This window comes from Cydia amplana, chromosome 11 (assembly GCF_948474715.1).
Source record: "Cydia amplana chromosome 11, ilCydAmpl1.1, whole genome shotgun sequence".
NCBI lineage: Eukaryota > Metazoa > Arthropoda > Insecta > Lepidoptera > Tortricidae > Cydia > Cydia amplana.
In genome coordinates this window covers 12,300,571-12,318,522 of record NC_086079.1, presented here as the reverse complement: position 1 = coordinate 12,318,522, position 17,952 = coordinate 12,300,571, and the positions used below count along the sequence as shown (strand labels likewise).

Below are 17,952 nucleotides of genomic sequence, written 5' to 3'. Positions count from 1 at the left end.
TGTATATCGTCGCCTAGCACCCATACGTATAGTACAAGCTTTGCTTAGTTTGGGGCTAGGTTGATTTGTGTAAGATGTCCCCTGATATTTATTTATTATTTTAATTAAAACAAATACCATTATATTTAAATAGGATTAGCCACACTGAATGTTACTAAAATGAGCCACTTATCAGGGCATATCAAAATCATACAACAATCTAGTGTTGAGTCGCTCACTCGTGAGGCACCTCATTTGTACCACTCATTTTGTTAATTTGTCGCAGTACTTCGTACCGCAAAAATGTCTTACTTCACTCCTCTATTCATTTTACTCATTTACTCGCGCGCATCACAAACACCTCTTGCCACACAAATCATTCACACACTTCAAATTTCAAAAAACTCTTATCCGTTCAAATTCACTCGCGAGTCTCGCGACCCTCAAAACTCATACACTCCTCACAACTTGCAACAGAGTCCCTGGATCGCGCGAGGCGCTAGGTGCTCGCCTGCTCGCCGACACTCAAAACTCAAATGTCTCAAATGAAGAAACGAGTAATGATCCACACTGTCAACTGCCGAACTACAAACCTTATTGCAACGACAAAAGGTCCACTCACCGCCTCTCTGTGTCATGAACCCCTCAAAAATACTTTCAAAATGAAACAATGAATTAGAAATACCCAAAGAGGGAGTGAGACCGACACGCGACGTACTTCAATATCGCTTCGCGTCACCACCGAAAATACGTTAACAATTAAACACGAAAGACAACAAGCGTAAGCGCTGCAAGCTTTCATACATCTTAAAAAAATTGTCGCTGTTGGAATTAATGGAATAGTTGACGCTGAAAATATGCTAGTACCTCACCTCATTTGAAGTAAGACATTGTAACACCTCATTTTAGAAAATGAGGTACTCATACAAACTCATTTTAAATTGATGTCCTACCCATCACTACAACAATCAACAGTTTGAATATTCGATATTTGGAATTTTACCGACAGCTGTGACAGCTGTCGGTAAATTTCCGAATACATATATTCAAATTGTTAGTCAGCTACCAGGTGCCTAGATCAAGTAATATCTACTTAGCTAGTAAAGCGTATGTAACTAAAGCGATCATAAGCATAACAATAAGTAAATAAAGGCACAATATGGACAAAAACGAGGATTTTTAAGTCACAAAAACTTAGTCTCCGCCATACAATTAAAGTCGCGCTCCCATTTTAAAACGAGAGTCATGCTGACATAACATAAAACTTGGCATGAATATTACAGATTTTGGTTTACTACTAAGTGTATTACATGTTACGCCTTATTTCAGGTTTACTTCCTTTACCTTACCTTTCTATAAACTACTCTGTTAATAGGTATCGTTCAGTGTCATGGCCAGTGCAAATGATGTATGAACGTGTTAAACGTGGCCGAGTATACTTGCACAGTGCTGGCACGCGGCGCTAACAAACAGTGTTATGTTTGCCTAATGGCTGTATATCATGGCATGAGAGGGTTAAACTTCATTTGTGACTCGATTTATCAAATTAAACATTTGCTTTGGACATGGGGCAGATCTTATGCTCGTACTTTTTGCTATTTGATGTTATTTTATTTTTAAAGTCTTCAAATATAACCACAAAAATTGTAAGAAAACCAAACAGTATTTCTGAAAAAAGTAAGTAGGCACCTAATGATTTTCATTGTCAATTACATTCTTAACAAAAACGATTGAAACTATGAGAATCATAATCTTGAAGTTCAATCTTTCTTCACCATAGTAATATTTAATTTAATGTTTCAACAGTAAAATTTCCAGAGTGGATACAACATGGGACTTCTCCGTGTTCTTTTTATTTGACATACTTTTTGAGAGATTGAAAAAAAAACATGAAAAATGAAAAAGCGTTTATTGGTTACAATATTGTGTACAAAAAATTATGGTTGGAATCTCCAAGTAAGTAGAATTATACTTGTGGCAGGAGATCCCGCTCTTCCTACCAAAGTTACATACAAAGTAACCGAAATTATACTTGAATGTAAATCTTACAAACTAAATTAAATTAGGCTAAGCTAAGTGTGCGTCTGTGTGTGTGTGTGTGTGTATTTATATATTATTGTTTTTGTAAAAGTGCTTCTGTTTCCTCGTAGTCTAACTTTCTAATCCATTCAATTATAGCTTTCTTACAACTGTATAATTGCAAAGGGTATATAGAAATAATTTTATTTAAATAATTTTATTTCAATATACAAGTTCATCTCTCACTCACTCATAATTAATATTTCAGAGAATTTAAATTTTAAATGATGGCATTGCCAAATTGTGTAGTCCAATCACTTAGGGCTGTTAAGTAAGTAACTGATTAACGATTAGTTCACGGAATATTTATTACAGAAGGGAGGCCTAAAAGCCTCGTTTAAGCTGTCATAATGTAAATTAGAGGCGTTGAAACAAATAGGTATTTTACTCAAAATTGAAACTTGTTCTTTGACTGTATAATTAAGGTGTTATTTTACTGTTTTTGGACGACAATCTGCTATTTGCAAGTTAATAACGTAGACTTAAAGTCTACTTACTTACTCTTGATAATTTGTACAATAATATACAAGTAGTTATAATTAGTTATTTGGAATACGGGCGGAATTTACACTTATATTTGTAAACCAATGTGTTATTCTGTAGATATTATAACTTAATATTTTTTCCGATATTAAAACTAGCGAAAAAAAAAACATTAATTTTAAGGTAAAACTTGATAGGCAACGACATTGTTTTAAAATTTTTCAATAACAAATATACTTAAAACCGGATATAGCATTTACAAAACAAATACCTATAACAAAAGCCTAAACTAATCATACACCATAAGCGGTGTCTTATGCAAAGTTTAGGTAACTATGTATTTCGCTGCTTACAAATAATATTGTCTTGAAAGCGGGTCGCTATTTTCCAAAGTTAATTTCCGGCCAACTATACCACAAGTACCACAACCGATCGTGTGGCCCGATTGCTTTACATTAAATTGTAACTTTTGACGACACGCTCAACAAGGCTTTAAGAACTGGGTATCCTTTGTTTATTTTTAATGCGAGGCACGCAATGTCGATCTTTCTACAAAAATACAGCTGAAAACTGGCCCCCTTATTTATAAAAACCGGCCAAGTGCGAGTCGGACTCGCGCACGGAGGGTTCCGCAACATTAACAAAAAATAGAGCAAAACAAGCAAAAAAACGGTCACCCATCCAAGTAGTGACCCCGCCCGACGTTGCTTAACTTCGGTCAAAAATCACGTTTGTTGTATGGGAGCCCCACTTAAATCTTTATTTTATTCTGTTTTTAGTATTTGAATTGTTATAGCGGCAACAGAAATACATCATCTGTGAAAATTTCAACTGTCTAGCTATCACGGTTCGTGAGATACAGCCTGGTGACAGACGGACGGACGGACGGACAGCGGAGTCTTAGTAATAGGGTCCCGTTTTTACCCTTTGGGTACGGAACCCTAAAAATTACAAAAGTTGATAAGCCTCTATTAATACGAATACAGGCTGTTTTTTCCACCTTTAGCCATATTCGATGAGCTGAATGTACAGTTCATTCTAAGAAAGTGTTATTATGGGACTAGAACCGAAAAAAGAAATCTGTTAAGTACATACATTTTGGCTTATTACATATCGATGTTGTCTACGGGTGGTTATCGCAATTGCGGGGTTAAGTATATAAAGTACAAAAGTTAGTCAGTATAACCTATATTTATATTCACTTCGCAAAATGTAAAAGATATAATGTCAAAGTACATGTACAGTCACGCTCCGTGATTGTTACGCCATTTAGGAACCCTAGCTAAATTGGACATTCCATATCGTAACTATGGAACAACCAATTTAGCTAGGACCCTAAATGGCGTAACCGTCCCGTGTGGTGACTGTACATAAGCCTAAACGACTTGTAATTAATATTTAAAGCTTTAAAGGAAATTACGATTCCATGGCGTCAATATCAAAGCCTACAAACCTATACATATAATTTCAATGAGAGCGGCTGCTGAAAAATTCAACAGCTTCTACCTTTCTTCCTTTATTGTTACTTAACAAATCAGAGCGATCATCGTAGTAGACGTAGGTAACCGAACAATATTATTTTTAGGGTTCCGTAGCCAAATGGCAAAAAACGGAACCCTTATAGATTCGTCATGTCTGTCTGTCTGTCCATCTGTCCGTCTGTCTGTCCGTCCGTATGTCACAGCCACTTTTCTCCGAAACTATAAGAACTATACTGTTGAAACTTGGTAAGTAGATGTATTCTGTGAACCGCATTAAGATTTTCACACAAAAATAGAAAAAAAACAATAAATTTTTGGGGTTCCCCATACTTCGAACTGAAACACAAAAAATTTTTTTTCATCAAACCCATACGTGTGGGGTATCATGGATAGGTCTTCAAAAATGATATTGAGGTTTCTAATATCATTTTTTTCTAAACTGAATAGTTTGCGCGAGAGACACTTCCAAAGTGGTAAAATTTTTGTCCCCCCCCCCCCCCTGTAACTTCTAAAATAAGAGAATGATAAAACTAAAAAAAATATATGATGTAAATTACCATGTAAACTTCCACCGAAAATTGGTTTGAACGAGATCTAGTAAGTAGTTTTTTTTTATACATCATAAAACGCCTAAATACGGAACCCTTCATGGGCGAGTCCGACTCGCACTTGGCCGCTTTTTTTAATTTAGCAATATATCTTATTTCATTTCATTTCATTTATTTGCAATAAACATGGTACAGTGGTTCTTATGCTATTGTTATTAGGTAACACATGATTAACTACATAGTAGCATGCAAATTTACACCTTAAACTCTAGGACATACAACACATTAATCAAAATAGACAGTTATATACAACATAGTTCAAATATTAATGCTAAAGCTAAGAAATTTAATTAATTAAAGGAACCGTCAATTTAAAATTTCATTAATATTATACAAAGTTTTTTCATGTAGCCATTTATAGAGCCTTGGTTTTAGTGCTTTGGCATTCAACTCTTTAAGGTGATCAGGCAATTTGTTATAAAGCTTAACACACATTTTGAGACAGCTTTTACTGTAGAGTGCTAGTTTTGGAGTGACATCTAATACGAGCCTGTTAGGGTCTCTACGAGGACGCTGGTTCAGGTCAGCTGCCTTTTTAAAAAGATGCTTATTTTTGCTGACAAACATACATATTTCGTATATATATAGTGCGGGTAGCGGTAGTAAGCCAAGTTCATCAAAAATAGGTTTACAACTTTCCCAAGGTGGGAGGCCGCAAATTGCTCGAACACATTTTTTTTGGGCGATAAATAGTCTATCCTTATCAGTGCTATTGCCCCAGACTAGAACACCATATCGTAGCGTGGATTCTACGTATGCTCGATATGCTGAAATTGCGGTAGCGACGGTTGTAACTTTCCGTACCTGTTTAAGTGCGTAAACAAACTTATTGATTTTGCTACATACGATTTGTACATGTGCCTTCCAGTTCAAGCTTTCATCTATTGTTACACCTAAAAATTTTGTTTGTGTTACTTTCTCTATTCGTGTAACATTCAGATGAGGTATATTTTTGGTGAACATGATATATTTTGATTTACTCAAATTGATGTCTAAGTTGTTAATATGGAGCCATTTAATAATTACTTCTATCGTTCTGTTAATGTCAGATTCATGTTCTTCTATTGTATTACTATTAACTATACTATTTTCGGATGTCACAATTACAGATATGTCGTCAGCAAATAAGATAAATTGATGATGAGTTATTTCAGTTATGTCATTTACGTATAACAGGAAGAGAATAGGGCCCAATATACTCCCCTGTGGTACGCCGTACTTATTTAATTTGTATTCAGAGTTGTAGTTCCTTTTTTCATTATTTTCGTCAACTTTAGATATTTCAACACATTGCAATCTGTTACTCAGATATGAGGATATCCACTGGAGTGGCAGCCCTCTTATTCCGTATTTTTCTAATTTATTTAAAAGCAGGCTATGAGAAACGAGATCGAAGGCTTTCGATAAATCAAAGAAAAGCCCTGTGGTTATTCTGTTATTATTTATACTATTTAATATCGACTTGATCAGGGAATAGATTGCCAGTGTAGTTGACTTATCTTTCTGAATGCCAAATTGATATTTATTAATAATTTGGAACTTTGTACAAAAGTCTAAGAGTCGTTTATACATACATTTTTCTAATATTTTAGACATTATAGGTATTAGAGTGATAGGACGGTAGTTATTTATATTATCTTTCTCAGTCTTTTTAAACAACGGCTTTACAATTGATAATTTTAATACATCTGGAAAGGTTCCAGAGGCGAATGAAAAATTGATTAAATAGGTTAATATTGGAACTATTTCATTGATGCATGACTTTATAATTTTTGTGTTGATACCGTCGTATCCCTCGGAATTAGTGTTATTTAGGGACATGATTTCCAATCTGACTTCATTTTCTGACATTGGTTTTAAGAACATAGAGTTGGCGTTTGAAGTCTTTAAGGTACAAGTTGACGTAGTTGCGTGTGTTTTTCCGGCCAAGTTAATATAATAATCATTAAATGCAGAAGCCATGGCCGTTGGATCTGATATTATGTTGTCATCAACTTTAATCTGTTCAATATAATCACTGGGTACCGAACCTGAAATCTGATTCTTTACAACCATCCATGACGCTCTACATTTATTTTTGCTTCTGTTTATAAACCGTATATTAGCCTTCTTTTTTGAATCAAAAATACATCGTTTAAGTATGCTAGAGTACGTGATATATTTAACTTTGTTCTGTGTATTCTTTTCTCTATAATATTGAAATCTCAGTTTGCGTTTAGTTATACAACTCCTTCTAAGTCCTTTACTTATCCAATTACGTTTCCATTTGTTTCCAATATTTATCTTTGAGCGTATTTTAGGAAAACAGAGATTATACAATAGACAAAAAAGGTCATGAAATGCCATGAAGGCTAGATTAAAAATAGGTTCTTCATATACATCCATCCATAACAAATTCTGTAAGCATTTTTTAAATTTATTAATATTAGCTAGGCTAAAATCACGCTTATAAACAAAATACGGCGTGATACGATTACAGCCATTGTTTTCCATAGGAAAACTCAGAAGTTGTGATGTGTCGTGGTCTGAGAGGTACAGCGGCAGTAATGTTGAGGTTGCGTTTTGGATATTGCTTAGAATGTGGTCAATACATGTGGACTTTCGCGTGGGCTCATTAATATGAATTTTTAAATTATAATTTCGACAAAGATCTTTAAAGTCTCTCGTAAGCTTACTTTCAATTAGAGTGTTAATGTTTAAATCACCCGCTAGGACAATTCTTGAGTTATTGCATTTGTTATGTATATCATGCAGCATATAGTCTAACTTTTTTAAAAATAAGGTGGGATTCGAAGAGGGCGTTCTATAAACACAGATGATTATAAGTTTGTTTGACAGGATTTCGATTCCGCAGACTTCGAAAACCATTTCGGTAGCGTATTGCTTTAGATGTGTTAGCTCCTTACAATTTAATCCAATTTTAGCTAGGATACAACTACCACCTCTTTGCTTCTCTCTGCAGAAGCTGGCCACCATTGTATAACCTTCTATGGATAGGTAGTTTTCATGCCCTGCTTTTAGAAACGTTTCTGATAAGCATAAAACATCTAAGTCACAGTTTGCTTCTTTTAATTCCTGAATAGTTAGTTCTAATATTTCTTGTTTTGATAAAACACTAGCTATGTTTTGGTGGAGTATTTTGAAACTGTTGTCCTTAGCGATGGTCTCTACTAAAGGATTAGTGGCCACGAAAAAATTTCTTTACAATAGGAAAATAATATAATATGGAACCTTTACTGATTTCCGGAGTAGGGGCCTTAGGTATCTGAGGTGATGTATGTGCGCTGTCGGCCGATATGTGAGCATTGCTTTTTCGAATAAAATAATATGGAATAGTGCCCTTTGCTGGTTCCGTTTTGCTGACTGGAGGTCTTATACTAGACTTATTACTACCTATTCGTTTCCTAATGCTACTTAAATTTAAAAATGTTTTATCATAATCAACACAATCTATAACATAATTAATTGACTTACAAATATTGTACAAATTACTGCTCTTACAATTTAAATAGTGGCAGTTATTAAATTCATAGCAGAGATTTTTTATACTATTGTTTAGTTCATAATTGTTTAAATATTGACACGTTTTTAAGCTCAGAACAATAACAGTGCATTTTCCAGTATTTTTTAAGACTTTCCTTAAATGTAGAGTTACAGCTTTCACACTGCGGTCATTTTCACCTAAGCACAGTATTAATTTATCGTTTTCTTGAAGATTACTCGGTCTGCAGTTTTTTACTATCTCCGTACTGAGAGCGTGTGGTTTTATTTCGGCGGTGACTCCGTATTTTTGATATTTCGTTATTGTTCGAGATCGCAATATTGATTCGGCCAGGCCGGTGCATTGTTGAGAGCCATAAATCCATATTTTCTGCTTATATTCTGTAAGACCACTTTTTCTGGGAGAGTATTTCAGTTCAGAGTTTTGTTTGCATTCTATATGATTCCTTTCTCTAGTCAGCGTAAGAGTTTCTGCTAGCGAGGATTTCGTGTCTTGCGAAAAAAGCGAAAAAAGAATCTTAGCCTGATAAATTTTATAAGGAGTTCAACACCCTCTCCTCTTAGAATAATAGTGATACATATTATTTTTATTGATTTATGTCGAGAGTCAAGAAGCCTTCAATATCAATAAATTTCCGAACATAATTTATACCACTAATTAACAAATGTACATTCCAGGGTTTACCCGGGGAGTCCATCCGGGGCCCCCCAGGCCCCCCGGGGCCGCCGGGGCCTCCGGGCCTGCCGGGGACCACCGCTATCGCCGAGATATCAGGCTCAGGTGACGATGTAAGCGACTGAGTAATTTAAAGCTTAATCCACGAAAAAGTAATGCGTGTTTTTAACCCTTTACAAGGCTGACAGTTCAAAAATGACAATCAAATGTCAGTCTTACGCATTTAAAATAGAACACATGTTTGAAGAGCTGTGCATGGGAAATATGTGTCCCTTAGGGTAACATTCCATTTCTGACCGCAGCTGCACTACTGGTACTGAACGCGTCGCTATTACTGTCAATTTCCATAGTAAAATGAACAGTAGTGCAGCTGCGGTTGGAAATGGACTGTCACCTTTAGCCTAATAAAGGGTTAATAATGATGCAAATTTAAGTGTCGACATCTAGAGATAAAAAGTTACACTTAGAGATAAATTACGAATTCATATCGTGAATGAAAGGAACATGCAATTAAATGGTCGCTCGCATTACTATTGCTGTAGAATATATGACCCACTTCCAATTACAATACATTGTAGGTAGGTTTCATTGTAGATTCTCAATAAGGCGCTATTAGCAAAAAATTGGTACAGTCGTCATCAAATAGCGAAGCGGCCAAGGTGCTCTTAAATATTTGAGCAAAACCACCACTGACTAAAGACTACCGCAGAACTAATAGTCGGACTTAGAAACTTACTGAATATCACGAAACATTGAAAAAAAAAACGGAAGGAGAATAATATATATGCTACACTTCCATGGAACTTTTACATAAATTATCCAATATGCATTTATATATGCATATTCGATATAAAAATGGAGATTTTAATTTAATTTTGCACTGAAAACCAGAACCACTTCGTTATTAATTACTCTATGTGTTTCATATTTATATGTGTTGTTTCGGCTTGTTTTTATAAATGAAAATATTACGCTCGATTCGGGCGCGCTTAAACTGAGGGCCTACCGCGAACCACGTTCGAAGTGTTTCCTCTCTATCGCACTTGTAAATTCGTACGTAAGTGTGACAGGGAGGCAACGGGTGTGTAATGCTTAATATAATTATAAAAAAACTATCATACATTTGTTATAACGCCATTTGATATATTGTTATACGTTATAATGTAATTTTTATTATACGTTTCCTTTGTTATATTGTGATTTCGTCTAAACTGTCATTGATATAATGCCTACTGTAATATAATTTTTAATTAGTATAATTACATGTTTTATAATGACATTTGTTATAATATATTTTTGTATAACGTAATACTTCATACAATTTTATCAAATATAAATACATATATTGTATAACATTTTTTGTCATATTTCATTTAATGATTGATAACGTAAAGTTTTACAAACTTTTTAAGTTTCTATTCTAGGGAGGTCGCAGTTCTAACCTAACCTAACCAATTTTTTCACGGTTTGCAATTCTGCGAGGGCCGCAGTTCAAACTTAACCTAAACCATTTTTTGGGTTCCGTAGCCAAATGGCAAAAAACGGAACCCTTATGGATTCATCATGTCTGTCTGTCTGTCTGTCCGTCTGTCCGTCCGTATGTCACAGCCACTTTTTTCCACTTCAAACAAACAAACAAACTTCCACCGAAAATTGGTTTGAACGAGATCTAGTAAGTAGTTTTTTTTAATACGTCATAAATCCCCTAAATACGGAACCCTTCATGGGCGAGTCCGACTCGCACTTGGCCGCTTTTTTGCTAAGTATTTTATTCTACGGAGGGTCAAAGTTCTAACCTAACCTAACCCTCCTTTTGCTAGTTAGTTATTCGTATGTGCGGAGTCGCAGTTCTAACCTAACCTAACCCATTTATGTCATGCAACTATTATGCCACACAAATAATTATGTGATATCACTTGTTATAACAAATAATATGCTTTAGAGTATGTAATAATTATGGCAATGTATATTAGACGAAGTGTAAATATACCTTATGACCATTATACCAATAATAACATGATGTATATCGCACATAGGGGTATTTCACTAAAAAAGCTGGCCATTAGTAGAATGTATCAAAACGTAGAATCCCGGGAAAAGGGTAGTCGAACTCCTTAGTCATATAATTCATAGATACTAGAACAATATTTATTTTTCGCTGCGTGTGGTGGGTATTTATCAAATCGGTGTCATTTAACCGCTCTTACTAAAACACATCTACGAAAGCGGAAATTCGATAATAAATATTACAATTGTTATGCGTTGTTTAGACAACAAATAAGGTGATATTTTAAAATGTCTGTTCGGGAAATGGATTCACCAGGTATGCTTAATTTAATTTGTTTATTATTATTTTCTTACTAAGGGTTATATACATTTAATATCAAATTTCAGTAAGTACTCTCTTGCACTATGAATTTACGAATTTGACTTGAACTCAAAAGGCCGAAAGTTGTTCTATTGGGCTATATTGGGCTAAATTTGTAGTTCTATTCGACAGGACATTTAATTCTCTAGCAATTTTATTTAAAATTAGGGTGCCCAGAAGTGCCCATTAACGAATTACGAGAATTTTTACACTGAGGGATATTACCAAACAAAGTTTCTTTTTGCGGTCGGAAAAAATAATTTTCTGATTTATCATGGCAGGTCCTTCTGGCGTGAGAGTAGTGACCAGAGAATACATTTTTCGTATGATGAAAAACTGTAACGAACCCCAATTTCTACAAAAACTTGATGCAGTCATGAATAAAATTACTAGTTCTGCCACATTCCCACAAGACCAGAAAGATAAGTTTCTCCTCAAGTTTGCGAATGTGAAGTGGGAGTTTAAGACTAGGTGGCAAAGGTCTAAAAGAGAAGAAAATAGATTCTTAATGAAGAATAAAGAATGGTTAAGTGGAACATTGGAAATACCGGTCGCTCGTAACACTGTTGCTGGTCGTCCAGAAAAAAAAATTGAAAATTTGTCGGAACGTAGTAAGCGTCGCAAAACGGAGCACCTGCGATAAACTCATGACGCCGTTAACAAAAGCAGAAAAAGATATTATGAATACCAGGAAACTAAAAATACAGAAAGAATTTAGAGAACAATTGGGACTCGTAGTTGATATTCCTAAACAGGGCTTTGGAACCAGCAACGATGGGAACACCAGCAGACGATTTTTTTCAAATGCAGAGATTTCTTCCAACATCACGGAGATCGATTTAAACTTGATACGGAAGTTTGCTACAATTCTCGAAGTAATATCGAGTGGCCAAAAAATAGATTTAAATAAATTTGAGACATATTGCGACGATACGGCCAAGCTCTATGTCCAATTGTATCCTTGGAAGCCAATGACCCCAACCGTGCACAAAATTTTACTGCATGGTCCTGTTGTAATGAAACATGCCCTTCTCCCTATAGGAAATTTGTCCGAAGAGGCAGCCGAGGCCAGAAATAAGCACTTCCGAGAATTTAGGAAGAGCTTTTCAAGGAAGTTCTCGAGAGAGCAGTGCAATTTGGACGTCTTAAATCGGCTGCTACTTACGTCAGATCCGTTTTTGAGCAGCATTAGGCCTAAGCCTCTAAAATCAGCGAAACCATTTAGTCTTGCTGCTAGGGACATGATGCTTGGCCCAAACATAGACGCAAACGCGATGTCAGATGACTTATAATCAGATTCAACAGGAGAAAGTGATGAAGGGTCGTCTGATTGATCAGATAGTAGCTGTTTATCAAATAATTAAAACTTGAAGAATGTTTTATTCTGCTATTGACCGGTATATAAACGATACAACACTACACCAACCGGAAAATGTATAAAAGTTGTATAAAATAAATTAAAATAGCATATTTGGATTCACACAATAGAACTCCTGATACAAATGTACATAAATAATTTTGGCCAGCTTTTCTAGTGAAATACCCCTATGTGTATCGTTAATTAGGTATTGCGGTAGTATGCCATTTATTACGTTATTCAAAATAACGGTATATCAAACTGTATTATATGAAAAGTAATTATAAAAAATGTAATGCAACCGGAGGCAACACGTCCAACGTGGTTCGCGGTAGGCCCTCTGCTCCCCACTCCACACTTTTTTATTAAATTAACAGCCTGAGTAGATTTTACCTCCATTCCTCGCCTATCGTATTCAGCACGGAATCTCCAATTTACATAGTTATTGTTCCTTTACAAACAATACCCTTCGATCCGATATTTACAAAGCACCAAAAAAACGCCATTACACCTTTGCAAAATACTAGCGCAAATATGAAAGCACAAAACAAATTCCCATATCGGAACTAACCTATTAAACCTCGTATCTGATTCTACATTACCCTGTAATTTGAGCTTTTTTTGTAGACAACAAGGTTGATTTTCCGATTAGACAGTTGAGTATTATATGAGGTTTAGTAGGTCTTCCTACCTAGTCGAAATTCTCATGTAGTGATAGCACCGCAGTCGCGTTGGCCTGCGGGCGTCATCTGCTCCTACTGTAAACAAAGATTATGTGGTACAAAGCATAAGCGACGGATTTATTTCATTTTCCTTTTAAAGTCCAGTTGGTTCTTAATGTTCTTATAAGTATGCACTGCACTAATATCTGCCTAGTTGGTGAACTACCATTGGTTCGTTTGGCTGGATGGTTAATTTTGATAGCAGTAATCCCTGTTAAACAATGCGTATTTGAATAGCCACCACATAACATAAATAGGTAGTTAAGCACCCACCAATCATAAACGCCATAGTCACGCAATGGTCAATTAATCACATTATGTAGAAATAAGTATTTTCCAAAATGTCAATATCAAGAGAGGAAAATGTGAAGTACGTTTGTATAGATAAGCGGCCGTCCACTATTCTCTAAAACGACCCAAAGATCCTACAGAATTGAACCCTCTTTGATGGGCTTCTAATATGTGGGTAGATTAAACAGTGTACGCAACTGTACATAATTACGCATTATGTAGCAGTCACATAAACTAGGTCCTACTAATAATGCACTGTCTGACTGAAAGCGGAATTCACCTTCCAAATCCGCGAGTCTCTTATGTTCTGTCCCACACGCGGCGCTATCTCCGCTTGCCTCGGCGCGTCCTATCTAACCTGAACTTGAATGGCCCATTGAAATGCAAGTTTTTTACGTGCGCCGTCCGGCCACTCAACTGGCGATGCTTGTAATAAGCCTTTTACGCTTTTCAGATTCTATTAAACATTGGGGTTTATAACAGCCTTAGCAAACAGATTAATAAAGTGTTCTTAAGGCTACTTTTAAAGTCAATGAGATCTCAGCGTAACAACTCGTAGCGCTAACCGCCGCTAATCGTTTTAAGGTTCACTATTTAATATTTTTAAGCATGAATGGTTTGATAGATAACATATGACAGGATAGGGCAAGTTATTTAAATCAATTTTAAGTTTTCGTTTTGGGGCGAATCTTATGAGATGAGACCTTAAACTTGCGTAAAAAGTTTAATTTTATGTAGATTTCCAATAACCAACCTGTTTTCTACGAATACATCAAATTTTATGAGACGTGCTCGCACTGTTATTTGCTTATGGAATTCGTCATGTTAATTTTCGGAGTTTCATAATATTTCCCGGATATAAAACTCTCCCATAGGAAAAGTACAGGGGTCCGAAAAAAAATGCAAATTTATTCTATAACGGGCCAATGCAAAGTTAAAGATCCTTTCACATTACCTGTCTACTACTGTCATCAATCTTTTTAGGGTTCCGTACCCAAAGGGTAAAAACGGGACCCTATTACTAAGACTCCGCTGTCCGTCCGTCCGTCCGTCCGTCCGTCACCAGGCTGTATCTCACGAACCGTGATCTAGCTATCACGGTTGAAATTTTCATAGATGATACTGTATTTCTGTTGCCGCTGTAACAACAAATACTAAAAACAGAATAAAATAAAGATTTAAGTGGGGCTCCCATACAACAAACGTGATTTTTGACCAAAGTTAAGCAACGTCGGGCGGGGTCAGTATTGGATGGGTGACCGTTTTTTTGCTTGTTTTGCTCTATTTTTTGTTGAAGGTGCGGAACCCTGCATGCGCGAGTCCGACTCGCACTTGGCCGGTTTTTTTGAACTATTGACGTTTCTGGTAGACTTAACGCAGTCGACACTGCCGGTAAATTGGGACGGACCGGTCGTAATAAAGTTTATTAAGCTCTTGGCGCCCAGCCAACATTTCAGTAGGGGATATCGATTCATTTGATTTTCTCTAAGGGAGCTTTTCAATAGAATAGCGGCAACGATGTTGAGTAATCGTATTTGCCGAACCCGCCACCTCCTTGACATATTTTTCCTTCCTATACGTCGGTCCGTAATTGAAACGGGTTTCCCTTTAAACTTTTTCACGTTATTGGATTTTTTGCGTTACCGTTTACAACTTTGAATGATTGACAATTATACTTTGCGGCTGTGTAAAACTTTGCCAGAGAAAATGCTTTTGGTTTCTCATTTTAATAACTGTTATTTTTCATGCCCGCTTTTATGCAGAGGAATACGGTAAAGGTAATAAATAATCTTAGCAGGTTTTGATATATTAATAGCTTACATTATTTATTAATCGACTTTCAACAGTTTCAACGTTATAAGTAAAGCTCTATACATACAAAATCGTAAATTGCATTTTTAATATTATAAACTGCGAACAAAAGGAAGCGCTGGTGGCCTAGCGGTAAGAGCGTGCGACTTGCAATCTGGAGGTCGCGGGTTCGAACCCCGGCTCGTACCAATGAGTTTTTCGGAACTTATGTACGAAATGTCATTTGATATTTACCAGTCGCTTTTCGGTGAAGGAAAACATCGTGAGGAAACCGGACTAATCCCAATACGGGCCTAGTTTACCCTCTGGGTTGGAAGGTCAGATAGCAGTCGCTTTCGTAAAAACTAGCGCCCACGCCAATTACTGGGATTAGTTGCCAAGCGGACCCTAGGCTCCCATGAGCCGTGGCGAAATGCCGGGACAACGCGAGGAAGATGATGATGATGAACAAAAGTAAAAACTGTGATCAAATTTGCGTAGGACAAAATTAAACCATATGATATTTCCAGCAAATCTTCGGTGAGAACTACGTATCACTCGGCCAGTGTGGCTGTAACTCCTCGACGATTCTGTCGTTGTTGGAAACTGCGCCTGAGCTGCAGGGCCCGCCGGGTCCACCTGGTTTGGTCGGTGCTGATGGACGCTCCGGCCCGCCAGGTATAGGGGTAAGTACTAACTCCGACTAACTGTTAGTAGTTATCGAAAACTGTGCAGTAAACAGTAAGACTGCGACTCGTCGGCATAGAGTCAGGGCCTCCATAATTTGTTGGCTGTAATACCTACGCCCAATGGTACAGTCGCCAGATGTGTCGGCCAAGGTGCTCACAAATATCTGAACACGCCTCTATTTTTGTCAATTATATTTTTAAGGTAATTATAACGCCATCCTGTATTCTTTTCAGGGTCAACCAGGAATGCCTGGTGAGCGGGGACCAGTTGGACCAAGAGGAGAAAAGGGCGACAGGGGAGATTCAGGCTCGCGCGGGCCAGAGGGCCAGCCGGGGCCTAAAGGGGAACCTGGGGTGGATGGGAGAACAGGCAGCATCGGTCCCCCCGGTCCTCCTGGGCCCCCAGGTTCCTCCGATTACAGTAATTTTGATGTGAGTGATGCCTTAAATCATGCTTCTAGGTTATTATATAAAAAGCAAAAAAAATTGGCGTTAGTTGCTCATCTAGTTCATAAATTAAAAATAAATGTACAACACATTCTCAATATATTATATATCTATATACATTTATATTGCAAAACTAGTTTGAAATTGACATCCTTAATTGATAAATTGTATCTAAGTATAGGTAGTATTATTTTATATATTATCGTTTTTCAAGTTTTGAAACCATAAATATCTGCATTATCTGATTGTATTTAGATTATTCATTGCTATAAGTTTTTTGTAACTCATTTTCATGCTTACTCATTTCTGTTTATCCAGTCAAATTGGAAACCTCGACCAATATACAAGGTAAGACATTGGGGAATCTCCAAGTAGATGTTATGCATCCATTACGCTTTAGGAGCTAGTTTAAATAGGATTACTAACACGTGCTGACTTAGGTTGTTAAGCCCTCGGAACTCAGACTAAAAAGTTTTACCCATTTATACTTTGGGTAAAAACTTTTTAGTCCGAGTTCTGCTAATGTTCTGCGTCATTCCTAATAAACGGAGTCGAAGCTCTTCTCGGACTCAAATCTTCTATTTTTTAAATGTTGTACTTTGTATAATGAAAGCCATAGTGAAATGTACCCAAATCGTTAACTTATTGTCTACAGGACGGATGAACATTAGTTTGACCCAAATGCTTAAAAATTTCAAGTCACTAGTCACACACACATTCAAACTAATGTTTTTATGCACTAAGGCAAATGAAGAAAACTATCCATTTATTCCGCTGGATAAACCTGCCAATCTAATGAGGAGAAAATATACGTCAACAAGTGTTGAACTCTTTACAGTTACTTTATATTTTGTATTACAAAATATCAAAGAAAAAATATCTATATTATATTTATATCTGGAGCGCTGGTAGGATCCCCCGCCACGCCAGCCTCAACGACGTCATCTGAAGGGCCCTTGTCAGTGCCAAGATACCGTCGGTCCTCGAGCCCAACGGTCTGGCCAGGGTCGATGGCAAGAGGCCTGACGGAATGACGCTGGTGCCTTGGAGTATGGGTCGGCCACTTGTGTAGATACCCTGGCGCCGTCCCATATTCCAAGCACCAAAGTTGGTGCTGGTGCGGCCGCATCCTCAGCCGAAAGCCTCAAACGTCGCAAATATGCGACACTAGGTAGTAGCTACATATTTGCGGCGTTTGGGGTGGAAACCCTGGGGCCGTGGGGACCTAGCGCACGTAGCCTCTATAAGGAGCTATCAAAGCGCCTTATAGAGGCTTCTGGCGACCAGAGGGCTGGCCAATATTTTGCCCAGCGGATCAGCATTGCCATCCAGCGGGGCAATGCGGCCAGCCTTCTGGGTACCCTACCGAGCGACCACGACCTAGGCCAAATTTTTTATTTATAAGTTTTTATTTTATTAATAGTTATTATGTTTTTCATTAATAAAAATATCAAAGTAATTCAAATTATCCAGGCTCAAT

At 36.9% G+C, this 17,952-nt stretch overlaps 1 protein-coding gene across 1 annotated transcript in view; it reads left to right on the top strand.

Moving 5' to 3' along the window:
- Window positions 1–17,952, top strand: part of LOC134652122 (collagen alpha-1(XVIII) chain-like) — a 202,925-nt gene that overhangs the window by 168,641 nt on the left and 16,332 nt on the right. Inside the window, exons 8-10 of the mRNA XM_063507290.1 lie at window positions 8,810–8,920; window positions 15,867–16,022; window positions 16,260–16,457. Of these exons, the coding sequence (XP_063363360.1) occupies window positions 8,810–8,920; window positions 15,867–16,022; window positions 16,260–16,457 (465 nt within the window). The remainder of the gene's footprint in view (window positions 1–8,809; window positions 8,921–15,866; window positions 16,023–16,259; window positions 16,458–17,952) is intronic.